Source organism: Bos grunniens, chromosome 11 (genome assembly GCF_055505025.1).
Source record: "Bos grunniens cultivar Pamir isolate PY7600 chromosome 11, Bosgru_T2T1.0, whole genome shotgun sequence".
NCBI classification, from domain to species: domain Eukaryota; kingdom Metazoa; phylum Chordata; class Mammalia; order Artiodactyla; family Bovidae; genus Bos; species Bos grunniens.
Genome location: NC_141175.1, coordinates 86,184,212 through 86,208,372, shown reverse-complemented (window position 1 = coordinate 86,208,372; position 24,161 = coordinate 86,184,212). Strand labels below are relative to the sequence as shown.

At 33.7% G+C, this 24,161-nt stretch overlaps 1 protein-coding gene across 5 annotated transcripts in view; it reads right to left on the bottom strand.

Annotated features, from left to right (window-relative positions):
* The window catches only part of SOS1 (SOS Ras/Rac guanine nucleotide exchange factor 1), a 131,669-nt gene that overhangs the window by 17,905 nt on the left and 89,603 nt on the right, over window positions 1–24,161 (bottom strand). For all 5 annotated transcript variants that reach the window (XM_086327363.1, XM_086327364.1, XM_086327365.1 and 2 more), the window contains 7 exons: window positions 15,687–15,768; window positions 14,816–14,938; window positions 14,201–14,304; window positions 12,876–13,098; window positions 11,414–11,533; window positions 7,251–7,413; window positions 6,647–6,764 (listed from right to left, as the gene is read on the bottom strand). In XM_086327363.1, the coding sequence (XP_086183489.1) occupies window positions 6,647–6,764; window positions 7,251–7,413; window positions 11,414–11,533; window positions 12,876–13,098; window positions 14,201–14,304; window positions 14,816–14,938; window positions 15,687–15,768 (933 nt within the window). The remainder of the gene's footprint in view (window positions 1–6,646; window positions 6,765–7,250; window positions 7,414–11,413; window positions 11,534–12,875; window positions 13,099–14,200; window positions 14,305–14,815; window positions 14,939–15,686; window positions 15,769–24,161) is intronic.

Genomic DNA, 24,161 nt, shown 5'->3' with positions numbered 1-24,161 from the left:
AACACAAACAAGGTGTGCCTAACTCTGCCTTGAGCTTTTGGGAGAGAAAAAGGCATCACTGATCAAAATATGTTTAAAGTAAGTCTCAAAAAATGAACAGAAGCTTAATAAGCAGAGTAAGATAGCGGGGTGTTCTAAGCAAAGCAGCCATTAAGTTTGAAGACATTGGTCTGTAGTGAAGCTGGAAGGCATACTCAGAATTGGCTAGACTTTAGGGGTTTGGTGTGTGGGGTGGAGGAAGAGGGGCAGGAAATGAGGACAGGCATAGACAAGAGGTTAGTAGTTCTAATCCCTCCTCCACAGCTATACGTTATGTACTGGATGAGAAGAATGAACAAAGTAACAGGCACTTTCGTTCTAATCAGAGATAAGTGGTTCTAAATGAGTTTATGGTAGAGGAACTGCATGGCTTGTGGGATTCTAGTTCCCTGACCAGGGGTAGAATTCAGGTCCTTCGCTGTGAGGGCAGCAGAGTCCTAACCACTGGACCACCAGCGAATTCCTGAAGCAAAACTTTTAAATACTAGAATTTTTGGCTATCTTCTTCGAAAGATTAAATGACTCACAACCAATAGTGAACAAGTTAGCAATAATGAAATATGATAGATATCAGTGCTTGTCTGGTTCTAGAAAGTATTCAGTTATTAAGTGTATTGGTTACTTGGTTATTTCTCAGCACGACTATGCATTCTAATAAGTCCAGGCTCTTTTATTTTTCATATCTCCTATCACTGCCTCCTTTACTTGCAGTCAGTTATATTCTCCTTCACACTAAGTCACTCCAGTATTCATGCCTGGAGAATCCCATGGACAGAGGAGCCTGGCAGGCTACAGTCCATGGGGTCACAAAGAGTTGGACATGAATGAAGTGAGTTAGCATGCACTATGCTAAGTTGCATGATCCACTTAGCTCAGTGTTCAGTCTGACAAACGTCCATGACAGTACACATGATTAATGACAGCCAAAATTAACTTTCCATACTCCATACTGGCCACAAATTGATGGCCCAATTGTGAAGAGTTTGTGGGTCAGGAAGAGACCCCCTTTTTTTTATTAAAGAGCTTAGATTTTATTCACTAGGTAATTAGGAGATTAAAGCATCTTTACATTCTAGAACGATTTCTCTGGAGTTAAGAAAGAGTTAAGACTAGAAGGAGGAAGCTCAGTAGTCCTCGGTGAGATAATGAGGGTCCACAGGGATAGAGTGGACTGCATAAATATTTAAGAGATAGAACCCACAAGAACTGGTTAACTGGTTTGGGCAGAGGTTGGCACAATGAGAATGAAGACTCTCAACTTTGTGCTTGAGGGTCTGACTGGGTGATGGTATAATGACTGACCTGGGGAACATGCGGATAAGAAGTTATGGGATATTGTAGGTGTTAAAAGTATACTTGAATTAAGTTGTGAAAATGCTTATAAGTAGCATTCTGAGACAGTCCAGAATAAAATTTGGAAATTATGACAAATAAATTGCTAGTTAAAAGGAGAACAAATGATTTGACATGGTATTTAGATTTTGTTGATCATAAACTATCAGTAAAAAATGTTTAAGCATGCATGTTTGTTTATATATATGTATACACACATATATGATAGAAAATGTACTGCACATATATATATATATATGACCTGAATATTATAAACTGTTAAGGCTTAATTAAAAAAAAAAACAAAAAACATCATTTTACATACCTGCTCTGAAGTCAGCTGTTGTAGGGAGGGGAAAAGCAGAGCATTATGACAAATAATGAAGAGGGGTGAGGTTTCTGGGAAAAAGTGGCTGCTCAAGGTTCCCACAACACTTTGTTGATGCTCTGACTTACATGTTTCTACAATAGTGGTATATTTACTACACAGCACTGTAACTTATTTTCCTGCTCTTTCAAGGGAGCTTATTGAGGATAAGACTGTTTTACTTGTCCCTCTATTCTCAACACCTAGTCCTGGTTCTGGCACATACAGGCATTCAACTGATGTGTCTGAATGAATAAACGCAGCACATTATTTCAGAACAGAAATGAAAGCATTTGCAAACTAGAGCAGGATACAAGAGACATATAGTCAATTCTAAAATGGCAGGAAAGCAAGAGTGGAGAGGAAGCAAACCAACCAGAAACAGGGGTAGGACACAAAATCAAAGCTGTGTAAAAGGAAGAGCAGAGCCGAGGCTGTGGGCTTGGAATTTTGTTTAGAGAGGTGAGACTTGGTTGAGGTAGGAATCTACCACGCATCCTATTACCTGAGAGGAAATGTTAGTCTGCCCATATATATGCATTCTATCTGTGAGTAGAACCTTTTAGTGTATGGAGAAAAATTGGGATGTAGACCCGTAGCCTGGTGTAACCTTGGAAGGAGAAACTGCCTGATTTTTATCTTTCTGTAAATAGTGCAGTGCCAGCCAAAAAAAACTGAGTAACAAATTCTGATAAGACGATAAAGAAATTAAGTGTCAGGTAGATACTACCCTTGACCCTCTTAATAGAGGGGAAAAATCTAGTAACAGGGACCACAAGATATCACGAATAGCACGATTATAAGTTTAGCAAGTGTACTGAATGACTACGTATATTTCATTTTTTTCTAAGCACCTGACATAGTTCCTGATACTTAGGTACTCAAGAAACATTTGTAGACAGGTTGAATGAAATAAACATCAGACCTAAGGTCCTTCTTAGGTTCCTTTGTTTATGAACTGGCACCAGTTACCACACTTAAAAGTAAATGCATGGACTTCATTGTTTTATCAGGAAGAGAAAATAAATGAACTCAACAATTTTATCAATAATTTATGGGGAAAAATCCTCAGAAGACAGAATAAATTAATAATGATAAAAAGTCATGAATGACATAAAACTATAAAATCAGGGAGAATAATTATGTTTCAGCTTTGTTTTGAAGAAAAACTCAGTATGTAAAACAAACAGTAAAAATAGAAATGGTAAAATATATTGCAAACAGGAGCAAATTCAAAAGTTTCATTTTAATAGACAGAATGCTAGTACTTTAAAATACCTAAATGAGACAACTGTGTAGCAAAAACACAAAACAAAACTGAATCAGAAAGAAAATTAGGGAAGAAATGAAAATGTTATTATAGAATTACATGATACAAAATATTCTAGGCCCAGATGATTTTTCTGTTGGAATATTTCAAAATTTAAAGGCTAGATCATTTTATGACATCCTGGAATAAAATAATATGGAAAGCTTCTAAACCTTTGTTACAAAGTAAATATAACCATAATAACAAAAGCTGATATAGTACAAGAAGAGAAACCACAGAGCAATCTCATTTACAAAGATGGATGCAAAAATCCTAAATAAAATGATAATGCATAGAATTCATTTGTATATTTAACAGATTACTCCACTATGAACAAATTAAGGCTTAATGTTAATAAACAGAAAGTTTCAGTATTAGCAAACTTGTAATTTTAATTTGTTAAACAAGAAAAATCATTTGCTCTCAGATAGAAAATTACTTAAAACAGTAAATGTATATTGCCAATAAAAACGCAGTAGAAAACTATAAAGAGAAATTTTCTGAACACAGTAAACAGCATCGAATCAAGCAAACAGCAAAATTATACCTATCCCTGTTGAAATGGAGATTAAAACAGAACTTCTTATTTTTATTATCATTTAACCTTTGTTTGGGAAGTTATTAATGCTATAAGGCTTAACACACATAAGATCAAAGGAAGAGCCACTATTATTATTCTAGATATGATTACATATTTAGAAAATCTCCTGAAATGAATAATTCCTGGAATTAAGGGAAATTGACTATTAAAAAAATAAATACCATTCATAATTAAAAATACCTAAGGAAAAAACTAAATATCATATATATACATCCTTTCCAAATTAATTGATAGATCATTCCAGCTGTATTTTGGGGAATTACCCCCTCATTCCCAAGTTCATTTGGAAAAATAAAGAGACAAAATTGGCAAAGAAACTACTGAAGAAACAAAGACAAGCCAACTTTATCATATATGACAATATTTTAAATATAAAGCAGAATTTTGGGGGTTTTTTGGTCCTGCTACTTTGGCTTCTGAGATCTTAGTTCTTCCACCAGGGATTGAACCCTGGGGCCCTGGCAGTGAGAGCTCCAAGTCTTAACCACCGGATTGCCAAGGAATTCCCTAAAGCAAGATATCTTATCCTTGGTACTGCTGACCTTTTAAACTGGTTATTTCTTTGTTGTGGAGGACTGTCCTGTGCACTGAAGAATGTTAGCAATATTCCTGTCTATATTGAAAAATTAAAAAAAAATGTCTCTAGACACTGCTAAATGTTCCTTGGAGGGCAAAAACTGCCCTGGATGAGAATCATGGATTATAAAGTGCCAGTCATTAAGACTGGGGCACAAGGATAAGAAGTTAATGGGACAGACCTAGAGATTATTGTACTAAGTGAAGTAGTTGGACAGAGAATGACAGGTATCATATGATATCATTCATATGTGGAACCTAATTTTAAAAAAGATACAAATGAACTTATTGACAAAACAGAAACAGACATACAGATATTGAAAAACTTAAGGGTTATCAAAGGGGAAATGCTGGAGGGAGGGATAAATCAGGAGCTTGGGATGAACATGTACTCATTACTATATATGATAGATAAGCAACAAGGACCTACTGTATAGCACAGGGAACTCTACTTAACCTTCTGTGATAACCTATATGAGAAAAGGATCTAGAAAAGGATGAATATGTGTATGTATATAACTGAATCACTTTGCTGTATACCTGAAACTAACATGACACTGTAAATCAACTCTACTTCAATAAAATTAAAATAATATAAAAAGAATTTAATGGGGAATATTTTTTTTTAAAGAAGGCGGTACAATATGTAAATGGGAATAAAGAAAACTTATTCAATAAACTAGGGTCAACAAATAAAGAATTGGTGGAGAAATAAATTTGAGTATTTCATGATATCTAAAAGAGATTTCAACTTGATTAAACAGTTAAATATAATTTTATAGGTCAAGTCATAAAGCCAGGAGAAAATATGACTGAATATTAAATTTCTAAACTGGAAGAACTTCCTAAGGTTAGAAACAATAGAAATCATAATGGGGAAAATGAACAGATTATAGAATTTAAAAAATACTGTATTTCGAAGAATAAAAACTAAAAGGCAGATTGGTAAAAATATCTAGCTCAAGAAATATCCAGCTAGATATAAATTATCTAGCTAGATTGGCTTTACGGCTCGAGAAAATATTCTCAAATCCATAAAATAGGCAAAAATATGAAGATATTCATTATAACATTATTTAGGAAAGCAAAAAAGATAGACACAACACACGTGGACGCGTCAGGTCATAGGGTAATGGTTAAATAAACTGTCATAACAACTTTAAAGAACGTCATGTAGCCATGAGAAATGGTAATTATGAAGACTAAAAAAACACCATACATTTGGGACATGGTAAGTGAAAAAAGAAAACCCTGTGTACATGTCACACAATTACAACTATATACAATATGTATAGGACAAAGATTAAAAGCAAATACAAAAATGGTTATTAGAAAGCCTGAACAAAGATGTTAACTGAAAAAATACCAGGACATAACAATGTTACATGCAGTATAACTTAAAACTATATAGAAAATATACAAATAGAGATAAGGGAAAGGCTAGAAGAAAATATACCATATACTAAAAAGATTAAACACCACATATGTAATTGAGGTCATAATTTTTGTAAGTATTTAGAGGAAGAATCACCAGAGCATACATCCTAGCACAGAAAAGAAACCAGTGTGAAAGAGATACTGCTGCTGCTAAGTCACTTCAGTCGTGTCCGACTCTTGTGCGACCCCATAGACGGCAGTCCACCAGGCTCCCCCGTCCCTGGGATTCTCCAGGCAAGAACACTGGAGTGGGTTGCCATTTCCTTCTCCAATGCATGAAAGGGAAAACTGAAAGTGAAGTCGCTCAGTCGTGTCTGACTCTTGGCGACCCCATGGACTGCACCCTACCAGGCTCCTCCGTCCATGGGATTTTCCAGGCAAGAGTACTGGAGTGGGGTGCCACTGCCTTCTCTGGAAAGAGATACTAAAGATATAAAATACAGGAAATAAATGATGGAATAAGAGAGAGAAACCTATCAGAAGGGAGAAGATTTAGATGGTTGGTAGGTTTCAGTCTTAACAGAAAGAAAAGGCACTACTTTCTTTCCTCTTGTGCAGAAGAGAGGGAAAAAGAGTAGGTAAAATTTTGATGTGTAGAAAGAACGTGTGGGCCCTAAGGCACATTATTTTTAGCCATGTGAAAAAAACTGTATATAAGAAGCATGGTTATAAATATGGGTAAATATGGTCATGCCTCTTCTGCAGAGTGTCTGGTTTATTAGAAGTCAATAAAAAAGACTTCTATGAATATTAAAACCGAAGTAAGCATTATACAATACTGAATGGCTGCCCATTATGGAAATAAAAAGTAGAATGTACATATTAAGCTTGATCTTAAAGTCCTCACAGAGAAAAATTCTAAGGGGATTCAGGTGCTAAATATTTGTTAAGTATTTTCAGCTGGTATATTAGACATGTGTATACTCAGTCACTTAATGAAAAACTGTCTTAGAAACATGATAAAAATTTAAGAAGAAATGCTCACCAAAGAAAGGCACACATGGTGGATTAATAGACCTGAGTTTTGCCAAATATTTCTTATAGTGATCTTCACTTAGTTCATGAGCTTCTTCTAAAATTTTCTTTTGGCGACTTGGTATTTGCTACAAGAAAAAAAAATATTTAGGGAATATAAATTTAGAAAAGGAATCACAGATTTTGCCCCAAAATGCCAGGCTTACAGTAAAAAAGCCCAAACACAACAGTATCAGTTTGACTCTAAGAATGATAACACTGCTTCAAGAAGACTGTCTTCATAGACTCTAGTACAATCTTAAAGAAGTGTGTGTATGTAAGAAAAATCTAGTTTATCTTGTCATTCCTCAATTATCTGAGCATTTTATTATACATTATATTACAGATCAGATGCTGAAATCTTTTTCTAACTTAGGCTAGGACCTGTGAATGTATTTTAATGAGGTTGCCTAATTTAAAAAGAGCACACCAATTCAATAAAAAATTTAGATAATTACATCATTTTGGCTGTTACTGAAAAGATAGATGTGTCTCTAAAGATCATAATTGTTAAAATCCTGATCCTTAGAATGGGGAATGGAAGTTCATTTAAAAAAACACCTTTGCAAACCTACCTCAAACGTGTGGTCTAGTCTGTAAACAGGGGATGAGTTCATAGCACTGACAACCTCAAGAACACCATTGAAGTTGTTGAGCTCTTGGAACACTTGTAGAATCTCAATTATTCGACTCACCACAGCTACTCTTTCTTCTAAGTTTTCAGTTTCTACAATACATCTGGGAATCAAAGACAAAAAGTGAATTAAAATATTTGTAGTTTTCCCAACAAAGGTATGATTTAAAGAATTTACCAAATAAAATGGAGTGGAGGGTAGCTATAGTATAACAATAGAGAGTATGTATTCAGGGTGGCAGGTAAATAGTAGGTGAATAGAAGGAAATGCTTTCAGTCAGGCATGCTGCTCTTCTTGTTTTCCAGGCCAAATCAGTCAATCATTTTTCCTACTGTATTTGGTGAGTTTGCTCTCAGCACTGGAGTTCTCCTAGGTGGCTCAGCAGGTAAAGAATCTGCCTCCCAACACAGGAGATGTGGGAGACGCGGGTTCAATCCCTGAACGGGGAAGATCCCCTGGAGTAGGAAATGGCAACTCACTACAGTATTCTTGCTAGGCAAATTCCATGGACAGAGGAGCCTGGTGGGCTACAGTCCACGGGGTCGCAAAGAGTCAGACAGGAGTGAGTACGAGCACAATGTCTATCATTTTGTTGAATGGATGCTGGTCTTCAGGATGTGGGTGTGTTCTAGGGAAATTTATTCTCAAATTTTGTAATTCTCTGACTCTTATTCTTCATCTAATCGTAAGATTTTAGTGATCAATGCTCAATTTTTTTGATATGTAGGAATAATTAGCTACATTTCTAAGAACAGCTCTTGAGATAAGCACTATAATGTTAAAAAGTGACTTTTACAATTAAGCATAAAATTTTAAAAATCAGAAAGAATAAAGAAGTCAATGAAAACAAAAGCTCTTTATATTTAAAAGCCAAGAATCCTTGGAAAGTATATATATCCAAGTAAAAAGAAGCTATGCTCAAAAAAAGAATTCCTCAGTGAGCATTTATTCTCTATTTCTAATATCTGAGAGAATTTTTAATCTACTACTCACTTATCGGTAAAGAAAATAATATTTTAAACTTGGTTTTCAATGGCTGTTCTGTCCTGTCTGACTTTTTGCACCCCTATATATTACAGCCTGCTGGGCTCCTCTGTCCATGGAGTTCTCCAGGCAAGAATACTGGAGTGAGTAGCCATTCCCCTCTCCAGAGGTTTTCAATAATGTAATATTAAACAAATCAATCTAAGAAAAAATAAAATACACATATGGAAAAATAAATATAAACCAATATTAAATATTAACAAAAATGTAAAGTTGCAGATTACACTATTCTCTGATGAGGCTGATCTAACACAATGAAAAAAAAACACTGCAAAATTATCAAAATAAACTTGCCTTATTATTAAATTAAATATGTTTATGCATTAAAACATTAGCCAGATGTCTATAAATATATCATCTATTGGTTAACTATTTTTCTGGACATTTTAAAAGGTATGATACAAGTATAATATATTTACATCTTTTAAAAAATGATTTTAGTTGATATTAACTAGGTATACAAAATGAGATCACCTGTGGAGCTTTTGTAAAAACCAGGTAAGTCTGGGGTGGTTTATTGAGAAGTGATTTCAATTCTAATGCACATCTATGGCCAAAAACCACTGTGGCAAGTGAACAAGAACCTCTTCCACTGAAAAGGCAGAAACTGGACCCCTTATACAATGTTAAAGGTGAGAATGCAGAATGATGTAGTTGCTATAGAAAACAGTATGGCAGATCCTCAACAACAACAACAAAAATTCAAAAATAGGACTTTCCCATGATCAGCAATCCTGCTTCTAGGTATTTATCCAAAACTATTGCAATCAGTATCTCAAAGAGATGTTAGCACTCCCATGTTCATTCCAACACTGTTCACAGTAGCCAAATACGGAAACAACCTAAATGTCCATCTACAAATGAAAGAATAAAGAAAACAAGAAATAGATGTACAATGGAGTATTATTCAGTCTTAAAAAGGAAATAAAAAAATGAACACTGAGGACATTATGCTACGTGAAATAAGCGAGTGGTAGAAGGACAACTGTTGCATGATTCTACGTATGTGAGGTATCTAAAAAAAAAACAACTTATAGAATCAAAGAATAAAATGATGGTTCCCAGGGGAACCAGGAAAATGGTGAGTTGCTTATCAATGTATAAATTTTCATGCTGATTAGCACTTATTTACACAAGATAAAGAAGTTCTACAGATATGCTGTACAACATTATGCCTACAGATAACAATATTGTATTTATACATTGAAAAAAATCTTACCACAATTAAAAAAACAAAAGAGAAAAGAAAAAGAAATGGCTGCCTTCTCAGCAATCTATTAAAAATAGGACAGAGATGGAAATTGTCTGTAGGTCTTATGAGTTATGTTTCCTCTTTACAGACATAACTTAACTATTATGATGGAAAAGAGCCTTTGCAATTGAAGTATAGTTATTTGAGTTGATAAAGAAGAAATCAGGAAGCAACACTTAGAGGGCAAACTCCAAAGTTTTACTTTTTAGAGACTAAGAAGTAAAATAAATAAAAGGAAGTCAGAACTTTCAGAGGAGTTATTTCTCTTTAGGAATTGCTTTCTGGTCTTTACCCACACTATAGCTCCAGTCATTCCCTATGTCACTGGTCTCTTGTTCTGATAATGCCAATATGATCTGTGCAAATTTCACATCACCCTTATAAAACATGGGTCAAGATCATAAAAAATATGGCCAGTACATAAAACTCTTATTTCCAGTTCCAATTAAAAAACTGTATTGAGATTCTGGACTTCTGACATGACAAGAAGTTATGCTTCCTTACTCCTCAGGGACACTGGTGAAAATTATATAAGTTTTAGCAGTCTCTAGAAGTGGCCCTAAAAGTAAACAGCAAGTAAAGAAACATCTATTCAGGAAATTTACAATTCAGTAAGAGAGGCAAGAGTCTGCTTCCTCAGAGAACCTTGCAGAGGTGGGGGGTGGGGGGACACAATTAGACAGCCAAAACCAGGGGCCCCATCTCCTTTGACATCTAAAATGTCAAGACTCAATGGGGGAGAAAAAAACAGGGAATGGTAAACTGCCTGTAAGACAGATCTGATAAGTCAGATTAAACAACAACAACAAAAAAGATTTCAAAGTAGTCATTCTGAATTTATTCACAGAACTAAAGGGGAGTATGATTTAAAAAGCAAAGTGTTGGGGGGTGCTGATGACAGTGTGCATCAATAAGAGTGTCCTGAAAAACACAGGAATTGCAGAAGAAACCAAATGGAAACTCTGGATTTGAAAAATATGATAATTAAAATAAAAATTTTACTAGAGCGACTCAATAGTCAGTTTGAACTGGCAGAAGAAATAAACAGTTAAACTTATAGAGGTATTGTTTTTCAAAAATGAAGACAAAGTAAAGATTTTTCAATATAAACAAGGACTAAGAGAATTGTTGCTAACAGACCCACCATATAAGAAGTGCTAACTTAAGTTCTTCAAGCTAAAGGCAAGTAACCCCAGACAGCAGTGTGAATCCACACAAAAAACACTGCTAAAGGTAATTAGTTAATTATAAAAAACACTGTAAATGCCTATTTTTTCCTCAATGTTTTTTAAAACTGATTTTAAAAAACAACTGGATAAAATAATATGTATGTAATGTATTGTTGGGTCTATAACGCATAGAAATGTAACGTACGTGAAATACATTGCCAATAAGAGAGCAAAGCTGGGAAGGGCTAAGAAAATAATACCAAGTGGTAGTAAAACAACAATTATAACAATGCACTGCTAGATCTACATCGTTAATTATATGTAGTACATATTACAATACCACAAAAGGGGGGTAGTGAATAGAGCTATAGAGGAGTAACATTTTTATATATCACTGGAATTCGGGTATAATCTGAAACTAATTCTGTTATGATGCATGTGGCAAACCTAAAAGGCAATCATTAACAACAACAACAAAAAAAACACTTAAAATGCTGTTTTAGAAAAATATTCACCAACTGTCAAAGAAAGGCAGAACAGAGGAACAACAACAAACACATGAGACACGGAAATAAAACTGCAATGAAATTTATAACATCACTGACTGTTACAAAAGTAAGAAGATCGATAAGACTTACTTCTCAAACCACAGAGTGAGATTAGTGGTATGCCGGATCATTTTCAGAAGATTAGGAGAATTAATTTCTTTGTCTTCTTTTGTCCACACACTTCCAACTAATTCTGATGGCTGTACAGCTCTAAAATCATCAAGACATAATTCTGCATGATACTTTTCCCTCTAGTATACTGTTTTATCAAGTGAGATAAAAGGTTTACGAAAACAAGGTAAAACAAAAGCATTATAATTCTGCATTTTTTCCATTGATTTAAAAAAATTTTGTATGCATGTACCTGTGTACTCTTTTTATTGCTTTAGAGCAGTATTTTGCTTTGGGCATGGGTGGGGTTTCTTCACAGTGTCTTTCCCAGCACTTATAAATATTATCTAACAAATGAGGGTAAGAAAGTAGTTTGGGATAATTCTTTTAAATAATGATATAATAATTGAGGGTATAGTAATTGCTGCAATTCATAAATCTCCCCAAGGAAGGGAAAAAACTCTCTTAGGAGGAGTCTTGGGAAAGAAAAACAAAAGGTTCTAACACTGATTTTGGGAATAGTGATGATCTTTGGTGGGAAACCTATACATTTAGTTTCCTTTTCCATTTAGTTATTAAAAAAATAAACAGCTTGAAATCTAAAAAGTCTAAATTTAAAACTAGAAACAGGCATGTTTTTTGAGATTAGCAGCTATGCTGCTGCTGCTAAGTCGCTTCAGTCATGTCTGACTCTGTGCGACCCGACAGATGGCAGCCTATGAGGCTCCCCCGTCCCTGGGATTCTCCAGGCAAGAACACTGGAGTGGGTTGCCATTTCCTTCTCCAGTGCATGAAAGTGAAAAGTGAAAGTGAAGTCGCTGAGTCATGTCCGACTCTTAGCGACCCCATGGACTGCAGCCTACCAGGCTTCTCTGTCCATGGGATTTTCCAGGCAAGAGTACTGGAGTGGGGTGCCATTGCCTTCTCCGTTAGCAGCTATATCAATGTATAAAAACTAAAAAAGGTTAAATGGCTATGACTTAAGTTCATAATGACAATGGTGCTATCTCACTCACTGAGCCCTTACTCTGTGTGGGGCAATGTGCTAAGTGCTATAAATATATGGACTATTCTAAACCTTGCACAACAGCTCTAGGAGTAGGTGCCATCATTAACTCCATTTACTCTTGAGGAAACTAAGCAGCAGAGGAGTAAGTCACACAAGATCAAAGTTGCCCGAGGATACGAAGTTAGCAAATGACTTTAGTAGATTCACTAACTAGGGGCGACTGCATAGAGAGAGAAGCTATAAACCCAGCTAGAGCAAAGGTGATCAAGGAGTAAAAGAAGAGGCGTCTTCTATACAGAAGGCCTTATCACAAGACACTTGGTGTACTATCTCATTATGTCTTATAATAATCCTACACGCCAGAAATCAGATTTCATTTTGAAAGTTAACTCATTTGAAATGATTTTTCAGCTTGAACATCAAATTACATACCGATATAGATCTGATTCAAGTAAAGTGAGTTGTCGAGCAATTTCTATTGGGTGTAAGGTGAGCAGGTCAAAAGTCTCGATGTGCCCAGGTCTGCTTATATGCCACTCAACCGTAGGAGGTGAACTCTGAAATGTAATATTATGACCTGGTCCATTGTCTCTGGCAATTTTTTTCCTTTGGATTATTTTAGTGATGGATTCAACCCATTTTTTCATTGCTTTACCTGAAATAACATTATATGAAAAGTAACATTTAAGTATTTTACTCAATATTTTATTTAAAAAAAGTTTAAAATCATATAAATGATACCTGAATATATCTTTGTTATAAAAAGTTCAAACAACCAAAATTTAAAAATGAAGTTTCCCTTTACCATTTCCCTGTTTCCTATCCTAGTCTCATTTTTCTTCATGTGGCTAACCATTTATTAATAGTTTGGTATATATTCTTCCACATCCTTTTTAAATAAAATGAGAAAGTAATTTATTTGCAGAAAATTTTCACTTCTATTGTTCTAAACTTTAGCTGAAAATATTATTTTATAATCCTCTCCAAAAAAGATATCTTACACAAATAAGATTTATAATGATAGGATCATACAACATTAGCTGTTAACCTAACAAACTGCATTTTATAAACCAAACAGCGCCATAGGACTGATTCCTTCCTTTTGTGTGTTTTTCATGTGGCTTTGTTTTGCACTAGGCATGAAAGTACTATTATTTAATCCCTTATTTTTCGATTCTCATTTAAAGTGTACAGTGGAAATAGAAACAAGTTTGTCGAGGACATTTTTAGAAATAAAAGGGGAACTGGAGATCATCAATCTTAGCTTGTCGTGTTACTGAAGTCTAAAGAATCAAAATTATTTCACCCATTTATCTAACAAATGGCAAGAGTTCAGAAGAGAACTCTTGTTTCTCCGGTCTCAGTTCAATAAACGCTGCTGATTCTCTGTATGTTATGCACTATTTACCTAACTGTTTCCCAGTCAACCTCCATTGTGGTGTTACTACAACAGTTTCTAATTGTCCTCTGGTACACATACTTTCAGATGTGTAAAAACAGCATAAATTGAGACTCTTTCTATCCAAGTCCAAAATAATCAGTAAGTTGATTTACTAAACGAAAATTCACTGGATCAACAGGATCATTATTAAACAATTTGTAGGTCAAAAACATTTGATGAAAAAATTTAACTTTTCCGGTTGATTATGCTGGCATTATTATAAATACCTCTAAACTACAGTGAGTAGTGATGTTAGTTGATAGTCACCATACTTTTATTACATATAAAACTAAGGCACTTAAAAAAAAGAAAATACCTCTTACGGTTCCAATAAATTCCTCCATTCGCTGCAAAAGATCTGCATCTCTTTCAAAATCATAGAAGTGGTGCTCTACCCAGTGCCGACATACATTTAATACTCTATGGTATTAACACAGAAGAAGAATTGAACTCTATGGGAACTCAAACATAAACATTTATCACAATGAGAGGTATAAATGAAAACACAGTAACTCAACAAATTAAATACAGATGACCCTTGAATAACAGGGTTTGAACTGCACGGCTCCAGGTGTAATTTTTTTTCCCCCACTAAATCTATACCACAGTACTACACCCTAGGCAGGTGGTTCAATCTGTGGATGTAGAACCAAGGATTCAGAGGGCTGACTGTAAACTGGATTTTCCACCCTGCTGACGGTCAGTGTCCCTAACCCCCATGGTGTTCCAGGGTCAACTTTAATCTTGTAAGTGGCTTATCACCTTCAAAATTCTATTTTAATTAACACTTACACAGTAATTTCTGATAACTTCTCTTTACTTCACTCATTTTACATGTTACTTCCTCCTTGCTTGGGAAAGATCTTATTTACTTTAATTCTGAAACAAAAGTTCAACGAAGACTTATTTACTTATTTATTTTAATGCTTACCGCAGCTGCACAGGCTGTATATATTCTTTTCTAAATCTCTTTAGTTCTGCACTCAAGGGTTGATCCCCATTCTCTATAGCGATGCGATCAGCTTCTGTTGGCTCAGGCTCTGGAATTTCAAACCTAACATAAAATAGAACAAACTAATGAAAAGATCAATTATATCAAATTATGCCAACAGAAAACTATAAATCTTTTCACTAGTCAGCACAATTAAGAAAGCACTGTAAAAATTACTAAGGATATACACAACAGTGAAAACAAATGAGGTATCTATAATGTAAAGACTAATTTTTTAAAAAGAAATGAATACTTGCTAAGATAAATAAAACTAGAAATGTAATAAGGAATAAAGAATATATGCAATGTCTAAAAAATAGGTATGATTATAAAGGTAAGGGAATGATATTAATTTTGGGCTTGTGTAATTACTCTAAATAAGCTAACATAAACTTTTTTAATGGTAAGTTTTGAAAAGTTGAGTGCCCTTTGGTTAGAAACACTTGTCTTGATTATAGTACTTGTTCACTCCATTCTCTTCAACATGTGGTATATTAAAAAAATTCTATTTAGAACATTTAGATCATTAAAAATTCAATTTCCAGAGCCTAAATTCTACATTTTTATAGTTCTTTAACCTGGTTAATTCTATAAATTTGAAATTTCACATACTGAGTTTCCATGTAAAAAATATTTTTATATTTAAATAATCAAAGCTAACATAGTAATATAAAACAAATGGTCTTCCAAGATATTTTCTTCTTAAAGTATTCTTGAACTAAAATGTAAAGCTCATTCAAAATATTTCTAAATCTTAGCTCAATCTCATTAAAAAAAGAACAAAGAACTTAAACATTTTAAAATGACAGACCTTTCTATTATAAGACTCAGTAGTTCTTGAGGTTTACAAAAGGATCTATATGTTGTAAGAAATGTCCGAACAAAATTGGGATCTATGAAGAAAAAGGAAAAATATCTTATTAAAACCTTTTATGAAGAATGATTAAAATTATTATTTACATTTCCAAAAGAGATTAAATAGTCAGCTCTTAAAGTCCCAAAGTGTTTTGACCACACAGGGTGCTTTGGACTTTGTAATCAATTGCTAGCTTTAGTTTCTTCCTAAATTAGTGGAAAAATCATTGACACTAAAATTTTACATCAACTTGTTTCTTGACCTCTGCACACTCTGACTAGCTGATATTAAAACTCATTATTGACCACAGGAATGCAAAGGGAAGAAAGGCAAAGCACAGAAGCAAGTTTCTACATGCTACCTGGATCTCAGAGCATCATCAGGTGGTTTCTCTCTTTCAAAAACACAGAGGCCACAGCAATAACCCATTACTTTTCCCTGCCATCCAGACTAATTTATCTAGGATTAGTTACCTAGATTTCTTTAAATTATGTCAACAGAGCATTCAACTGGAGATGAGATCTTATAATGTCGTTGATTAAGTTAAATTCAGTTTCTAAATTGTTTTATTTCCTAGAGGTCTTAATTAAAACCACTAAAAGATGCTTACAAATAAACACCTGTAAGTTATTAAAATTATTCAATGTATGACAATATGTTGATTTGGCTCTGTTTACAACTTTTAATTACTTGCACTGCAAATAGACACAATGAGGGGGCTTTCCTGGTGGCTAAAGGCTGGACAAGACTGAGTGAGCATACACACAGACACAATTAGAGTTTCACCATAAGAGCCCAAGTCTTCAACTGCTTCCACGAAAAGGACCTACTTTTCATTCATACGTCCATGAAAGCACCTGCTTTTCATTCATCGTAAAGCAGGAAGCTGACCGAGTGTGCCCTGCCTATCCTAGTCTCGGACAGTATTCTCCCAACCTGTGGAGAAAGGCTGCTGTCACCAGCACGAGAGACCTGGTGGCTGGGGGACAACTTCCCATAACGGGGGAAAAAAACCACTCACCAGTCATTGTAACTCAAATTTCACCAATGTCCACATTTAGGTGTTAAGAGTCTTTAAAAAGGAGGAGGGGAGAATTCAGTAACTTGCGTTTTTTATTGGGAGTATCCTTTTCCTATTTCACATCACTATGGAATGGTAAGCTCTAATTTAATGATAAATTTATTGAGAGTAGCAACTAAATTTATTTTTGTTAGGCTACATACTATGGGTTCTTTATAAGAAATACTATATCTTTTATTAGCATAGAATATAGCAAGAATCAGAATTTATTTGCGTGGAAAACCTCTATTTAGTCTGACTTTTGTCTGATTAAGAATCACCCTAAATTGAGCCTGAAAGTAAAATAACTATATTAATTTCCCACCTGCCAAAATAAAATTCATGGATTTATCATAAAAATCTATTTCCAATATACTGGTATATGTGGTCATCAAGATAATGACCCGATTTAAATATCAGACAACCCTGAATTTAAGATTATAATACTTTAAGTTAGAGAAAAATTTACATAATAAAATATATTCATTTTAAATCCCCTCTTCTCCTTTAGCTTCATACCTTCTGAGGCTAGAGTGGGTTACTGATAAAAGTAATTTAAACAGATACAATCCTTTAGTAATTTCCTCTCTGTTGGTATTTTATTGTTTGTCTTCAGTTACAGAGTTCCTCAAACGTTAAAGACTAATGTCTCAACCAGAAGAAAAGATTTTAAAACAGAAGGCTGTACAAGATTTTAAAACAGAGATTTATATCGGTTTCATCACAATCCTCCCTTCCAAGAATCTTCTTCCTGTTCTGCAAATCTATATGTAAGGTGAGGCTACTCAAAACATCATGTATTTAGGAAGCAAAGTAGTGGCCACTGTAGAGATACTGAGCCAGACCTTAGTAGAGTGCTCCAAATATCCCTGAGCTGTCAAAATTAAGGGTGACCTCTCCCTTTCAAAAAAACAAAAGTTTAGTCTAAAAGTCTAAAATCAATATCCAGGTCCATTTCTTCTCAAATTCCACTTAAGTCAGGCTAAAAATTTGTGGGATATCAAAGCTACTTTTAAGTTGAAAAACAAAAAAAGCAAGCTCTTAGTAAATTAAAGTACGTTTTAAGAAAGTTGGCTATTTTTAAAGGTAAACTATTTTAGAACAGCCTTTGCAGCTTATACCAAAGCTTCTGGCCATCTCAGTACTCTACTAACTAATGAAGATGCTGGGAAAGTCACGGTGTGTCCCACTGCCACATCAGTCAATTCCTGATGTCTGTTACGTACTGAATTCAAAGAGCACTCACATCATTCATTCCATGTTGTTTCTGTGAAGTGAGCAGGGTTGCTGCTGTTTGTCCCTTTCTACATAGGAGAGAAGTAACTGAGAGTTTTAAAGTCACACAGTGGAGTGACAGAAATGGAATTGGAATCTGGATGGTGTGTTTTCTGATTTATTGCTTTTTTCTCCCATATCACATAACCTCCTTGGATTAAAGGATTTTGTTAAGGTTTCCAAAGCTGTGAGATCTAACTATAAAGAGTGAATACACGAGTTATATAGTCACTATAGAAATTTACATAAATTATTAATTCAGAATAAAGCTGTAAACCGCTAATCTTGCTTGGTTAAAGGCACTGAAGTCACTGAAAAATTAGCAGTCTAATTGTGATTCTGTAATTCTTGTTAAGCCTTCTTCCAGATTTTAGGAAGGAGCAGCTGTACCTTCCTGTACACTGTACTCAGAAGAGGAGTTTTTCGAGCTGGCGGTGAAATAAACACTCCCACAAGCATCACTGTTGTATTAACTTCTGAAGTGACTCAAGTTTAAGTTGTTTTTAGCCTGATTAGAAATTAGAGCAGACTTGCCAAAAGGAAAAACCAGCAGAAGCTAAAAACAAACCAAGAAAATCTGGCAAAACTTTAAATACTTTCAAAAAACATCTTAAAGGCTGCATATATTCCCAGGCTTGAATTAATTCTGGCTCTATTTTTAGTCAAAAGCCATAGAAAATTGCTAATGAATGAAAAACTTATATTAAGGAAGGACATAACATCTATACTTGAAATTTTAACACAAAATATCACATTCCAGATGCTGTTTTAATTTCTATTGATTTCCCTGTTTCAGTGATAGTAGCACATATAATGCTACACTAACCACTGGAGACCTTTATCTTAATGATGAGATGAAAGCCCAAGATAATTAGATACTTAAAAAACCCATCAATAAGGACAGGTTATGTAATTTTGTAGAAAAATAAAGTACCTACTTCACATTTATCAGACAATGATAGAAGCTAAGTTTTACACTGCCTCTGATGGTTGCAGAGTAACAGTTATCTCCCTATATTACAAAGTGATGTTTCAGAGACAGATGGAAGGCAAAAGCATTAAAAATACAAAAGCCATGCTATGCTGATTCGGTTTTAACCGAATATTTGTAAGCACAAATATTTGTGGAGAAAATGAAAATCAACTATTTTGATATTCTCCTCTTTTTGTTTCTTGCTAGTGAATGTAATTCCATAAACTTCTTTCTCAAACATAAATCCTAGTGGATTTCAATATGAGCAATGGTAGAAATGTCTTCTGTGGTTTTTCTTCATTTTAGGTACCACTCTTTTCTACTTGACTCTCAAAGCCCTGTACTAAGATTTCTATCCTACTCTGCTTCCCTGCCCTCTGTCTACCCAACCTCTCTGTATGTACAAATTATCTTCCAAGTTTACCATCGTGTCCCTTGTCTAGGCCCAGGTTATTTCAAGTAAGATATCTCCTATTTTCTGCTGGTCTTTAGCTGCCTGTCTCCCTCACTCTAAAGCTATTCTTTCATAATATTTTATTGTATATTTCTTGAAAATCTTAGGAAATCAGAATATAATTACTATAATGTTCAGAATACGGCATATTACATTTGAGGTGAAAAAGTTAATCCTTTTTTTCAACACATTTTTATTGGCAAGGTCAATACATTTTTATTGGCAAGGTCAATACATTTATGAAATATTTGTTACATAGAGTTATTTATGTAAACACCCCTCCCCCAACCACCATAGTGAAACACTGTTAATCAGGATGTCTGTTCATGTGATAATTCTCCCTTTAATATAGCCATTTAAAATGCCACAAGAAACAATAAGCTCCTCAACAAGGATTTATAAACAATCACTCTTGAATTCCTTAAAAAAGGAAACAGACGCTATGCTGACGCACAAACACTTAAAAAAAAAAATCAGAGTTTAAAAATAGTACAGCACTGCCCTATAGATCAAAAATTGTTCAAAAGTTGTTTTTAAGAGCTAAAACACCCAAACGGAGCTATAGAGAACACAAACTTCAAAGAAATCTAATGCAGTTTTTTTTGCAAAAATATAAGGGCCTAAAATAGCAGTAAATATTTTAAAGAAAAATATGAACTGGCTTAAGTTTTTTTTAATACCATTTTCTTTAAAACCGAAGTTCACCATGCATGGGAAACCCCTTTTCCCCACACTTTAAAATGAAAAGTTCTTTTTATATAATGTCAGATCTAATAAGAGACCCCCTACCTCAAAGTCATCTCATTTCTCTAAAAAAGATGATCAAAACCAGACACACCGTCTCCAAACATTTCTTTACACATGTTGTTTCAAAGTCTCAATAATGAATTTATACTAAATTATTTCCTGTAACTCTGGAATAGAACTGAAATTCCTACTTGCATCTCCTCCTTTTTATGCATATTGCTTTGTGTTTTCTTACTGTAAATAAAGGTCTCTTCATATCCTTGCCAGATCCAGAATGATACATCTAACAAGACAATGTCCCCCCACACCATTTCAGATGAATTCTGCAGTTCTGATGTAGTTAGCAAATTACTGTTATGCCCAGAAACACTGGATCTGCAGCACCATATATTAAATTCTACATAAGACTGTTGTAATCTTTTGAGCAACAATTAAGCACTTTCCAATTCACCTAAATTTACACAGCAAGTAACACCAATAGATTGGATTTTGTTAAAAACTAAAATTATAATGACCAACATCTAACTAAAAACTAAAATCTATGCATTAAAATGGAAGTTATCCATAGTTAGAATTTATTACCTATTTCAATAAGAAAAAACAGTACTCTGACTATATATTAGACCCATGTTTGCCCAGAAGTGAAGAGCCATTTATATTCCTGGTAATTCAAACCAAGCAAGCAATTCTATTTTTACTGTTCAATATACACAATAAAAATTATACTATAAAGATGAAAAAAAATTCACCTTGTATGAGTCAGTGTAACATGGCAGAAAATAAACTCTATTATTTAAAGAGTCAAGAAACCCGATTTCTCATACTCTTTCCTGCAATTAACTGATATGATTTCTGGCAAGTCACATAACCTTCAAGGCCTTGGGTTTGGGTCTATAAAGTGAACGACTGAGCATTTAAGATCTATAGCTCTGTTTTATAAATTACTGTAAACACTTGAGTGATCAAGTTGACTGAAGCCACAGTGAAGTCTGAATTAAGGAAGGTTAAACAAGTTTTGTTTTTTGATGACAATGTCTGACCAAGCTATAATCTAAAAAATGTCTGTAAGTAGTGCTTATTAGTTACTGGGTTTTTCTCATGTATTACAGCCAATGTCTTTTATTACAATTCTATACAGCATAATAAAAATATGCAGTCTAACTTTTAGCTTTTGTTTTAGTGCAAGCCACAACTTACACTGTATGTTCTGATAAAAAATACGTATCAAACTACCGAACCAAAATTAAATAGAGCAGACCAACAGTTCTTAAAACAAATGGTTAATCCATTATCACTGTGTGAGGACTCAGAGTCCAATTAAGCTGGAAAAGGTCTTAAAAAAATAGCTGTTTGAATGTTTTACAAGTTCGTACATGGTCTATTAAAAACACATTCTATGTTGCCAGTAATACATTTATCACAGACCTTACAGAAGTCAAACAAGCTAGTAATTAATACTTATTGGTATATATGGTAAACCACAGTTCATGAAAGCTGCTTGTGGATTTTAGTTACACTAGTAATATATTTATGACATAAGTTAAAATATTCTATTAATCTTCAAAATAAAATAGAAAAGAAAAATGTCAAAAAAAAACTTAGCTATAATACTCTAAACCCAACACTGGCTTTTTATTCCTCAAGAAATTAATAAAAGGAATTTTTTAAAAACTTTAACATTTTAAAAAAGTAAAAAGATCTTGTCAATTTAAATTTGGATACACTTAACTCTGCAAAGTTCTATAAATTTAGAAAGCTGAGTGCATATTAATTAGAAGTAAAGTTACTTAAGTTATTCTATTCAAAAGCTAAAGATTAATATAAATGAGGGTGACTATCAAAAGTAACTAATAAAACACCATAGCAAATGTGCTATGTCTATAGATTTGGTGAGCACTGTGTATATTGAGGAGAAGATTGCCAAGACTAAAGAAAAACTATCAGCTATGCTTGTTAAGTTTTGTTTAACTTAACAAAAAATAAATAAAAGGTCTCTAGAAAAGAAATATTTAATTGTAGCGCTATAACTACTTATTAATAATCATAAGGTAGTTCTGTGAAATAAAGCAAGCAGTAAAGAATATTTTTATCACTAACAGTAGCACTTTAAGGAAAACAATTATATTAAAAAATTTGAAATTTGAAAATATTTTTGAAATCAAATACCACTTGACTTGATAGGAAACACTGGTAAATCTTCTTTAGTACCTGCCACTTGTACTGCTCTACAGAAGAAAAAAGAGTAGAGCTTCTGTCTCACAAACACAGATAAAAATCTAAGGATTAATTATACTCTCAATAGTCTAAGAACCCAAAACAAAGGTATTTAAAATAAAATGATGAATACTTTAGAATGTTTAGGCTAAAAATTTCTGTGAATCTTCTAAGATACAAAAATCAGAATAATGTGGCAAGAAGAACAATTTGAACTTTCATATCCTTAAAAATGCCTTAAGAAGGACCAAAGAAATAACTGTTTTGCAACCATAAATTTCTGGTAATTGAATAAGATAGTTTTTAAGCTGTATTCTAGATCTTAAAGTTGATGGTGATCAGCTAAATAGATGGGTCGTATTTACTACTGAAATTGCACCTATCAAAATTAGTTTCACATGTAAAAAAAGATGACAGAATAATGTATTTATTTTTCATGCAGATCCTAGGCAGCTTATTTAAATTTTCTATACTTGGATTTATTTTTTATTTTTGTGTCAGCAAAATGAATACCTGACTACGTAAGTTTCTAAGTGAAAAATCAATAGTAAAATTGATTAATTAATAAAATTAATTTTACTAAAAAGAGTAAAAATCCCAGAGTCTTTTTTTGTTATCATCAACATGTTTCAGTTACTGCCTGCTTACTACCAAATGGCATATGCTTAAAGAGCCTAAACTGCTTTTAAAATTACCTATGGGGGGAAAAAAACACTATTATTTTACAACAGAAAATATTAGCAAAAGAACTACCAAATAGAGGCCAAATAAAAACTAAAAACAAAACACAGGCTTATTTATCCCAGACATGTGGAGATAATGAAAGAGATCATATTTATAACATGCTTTGAGATCATGGAAACAAAATTATAATTTTACTTTTTTGCAAGGTGGCCCTGATAGTTTCCAGGCAATATGAGTAGTTCTGACCAGGTATTTAATAAATTAAACAGATTAACAGTGTTGAATACCATTCATCTTTACTACAGTGGATTACAGTTAATGGATATTCTTAAAAGTTTAATTGAACTGGTGCCAGAATAGTTTCCAGAGAGAACTAAGAGCCCATTTGAAGAACTTTAAAAACTGGGAAATTTCCCCAGAAACACACGTATCCTAGAGATAGAAATATATTTAAGCAAAAAGTCTGGAGATGGAGGTTAACTTATACATTCAACTATTTTAAGACCAGCACTTTTAAGAGTTATGTTTGATTTTATATATATCTTTGTAATAAAAGCATTCTTTGAAAGTAAGTTTATAAAGAGCTTTCACCTTAGTATTTCATTTATTCTTTCCAACAATATTCTAAGATAGCTGTTGTGATGTTGATTTTTGAGATGAAAACTACACTACTTCTGAAACCTTAAGAAACTGTGATAGAGTGAGGGTGTGAACCTAAATTTAGTGCTCTTTCCACAGTATTTTATAATCCTCAAAATTCCTACTATGTAGGGAAGCTGAAGAAAACTGGAGTATCATCTGTTACCTTATTAGAAGAAATAAAATTAAAGAATCGACCATTACATTTGTTCCTTACCTCCCAAACATTATATTTGATTCAGCCCACTTAGAGACAAACATGTCTCAACACTCTAGGAAACCTCCAAACTCCTATGTTTATCTCTAAAAATTGCCATAATAAGGTACATTGTTTTCTAAATAATATCAGTTGTAAAAAATCCTGAAAATTTGAAAGACCCCAAG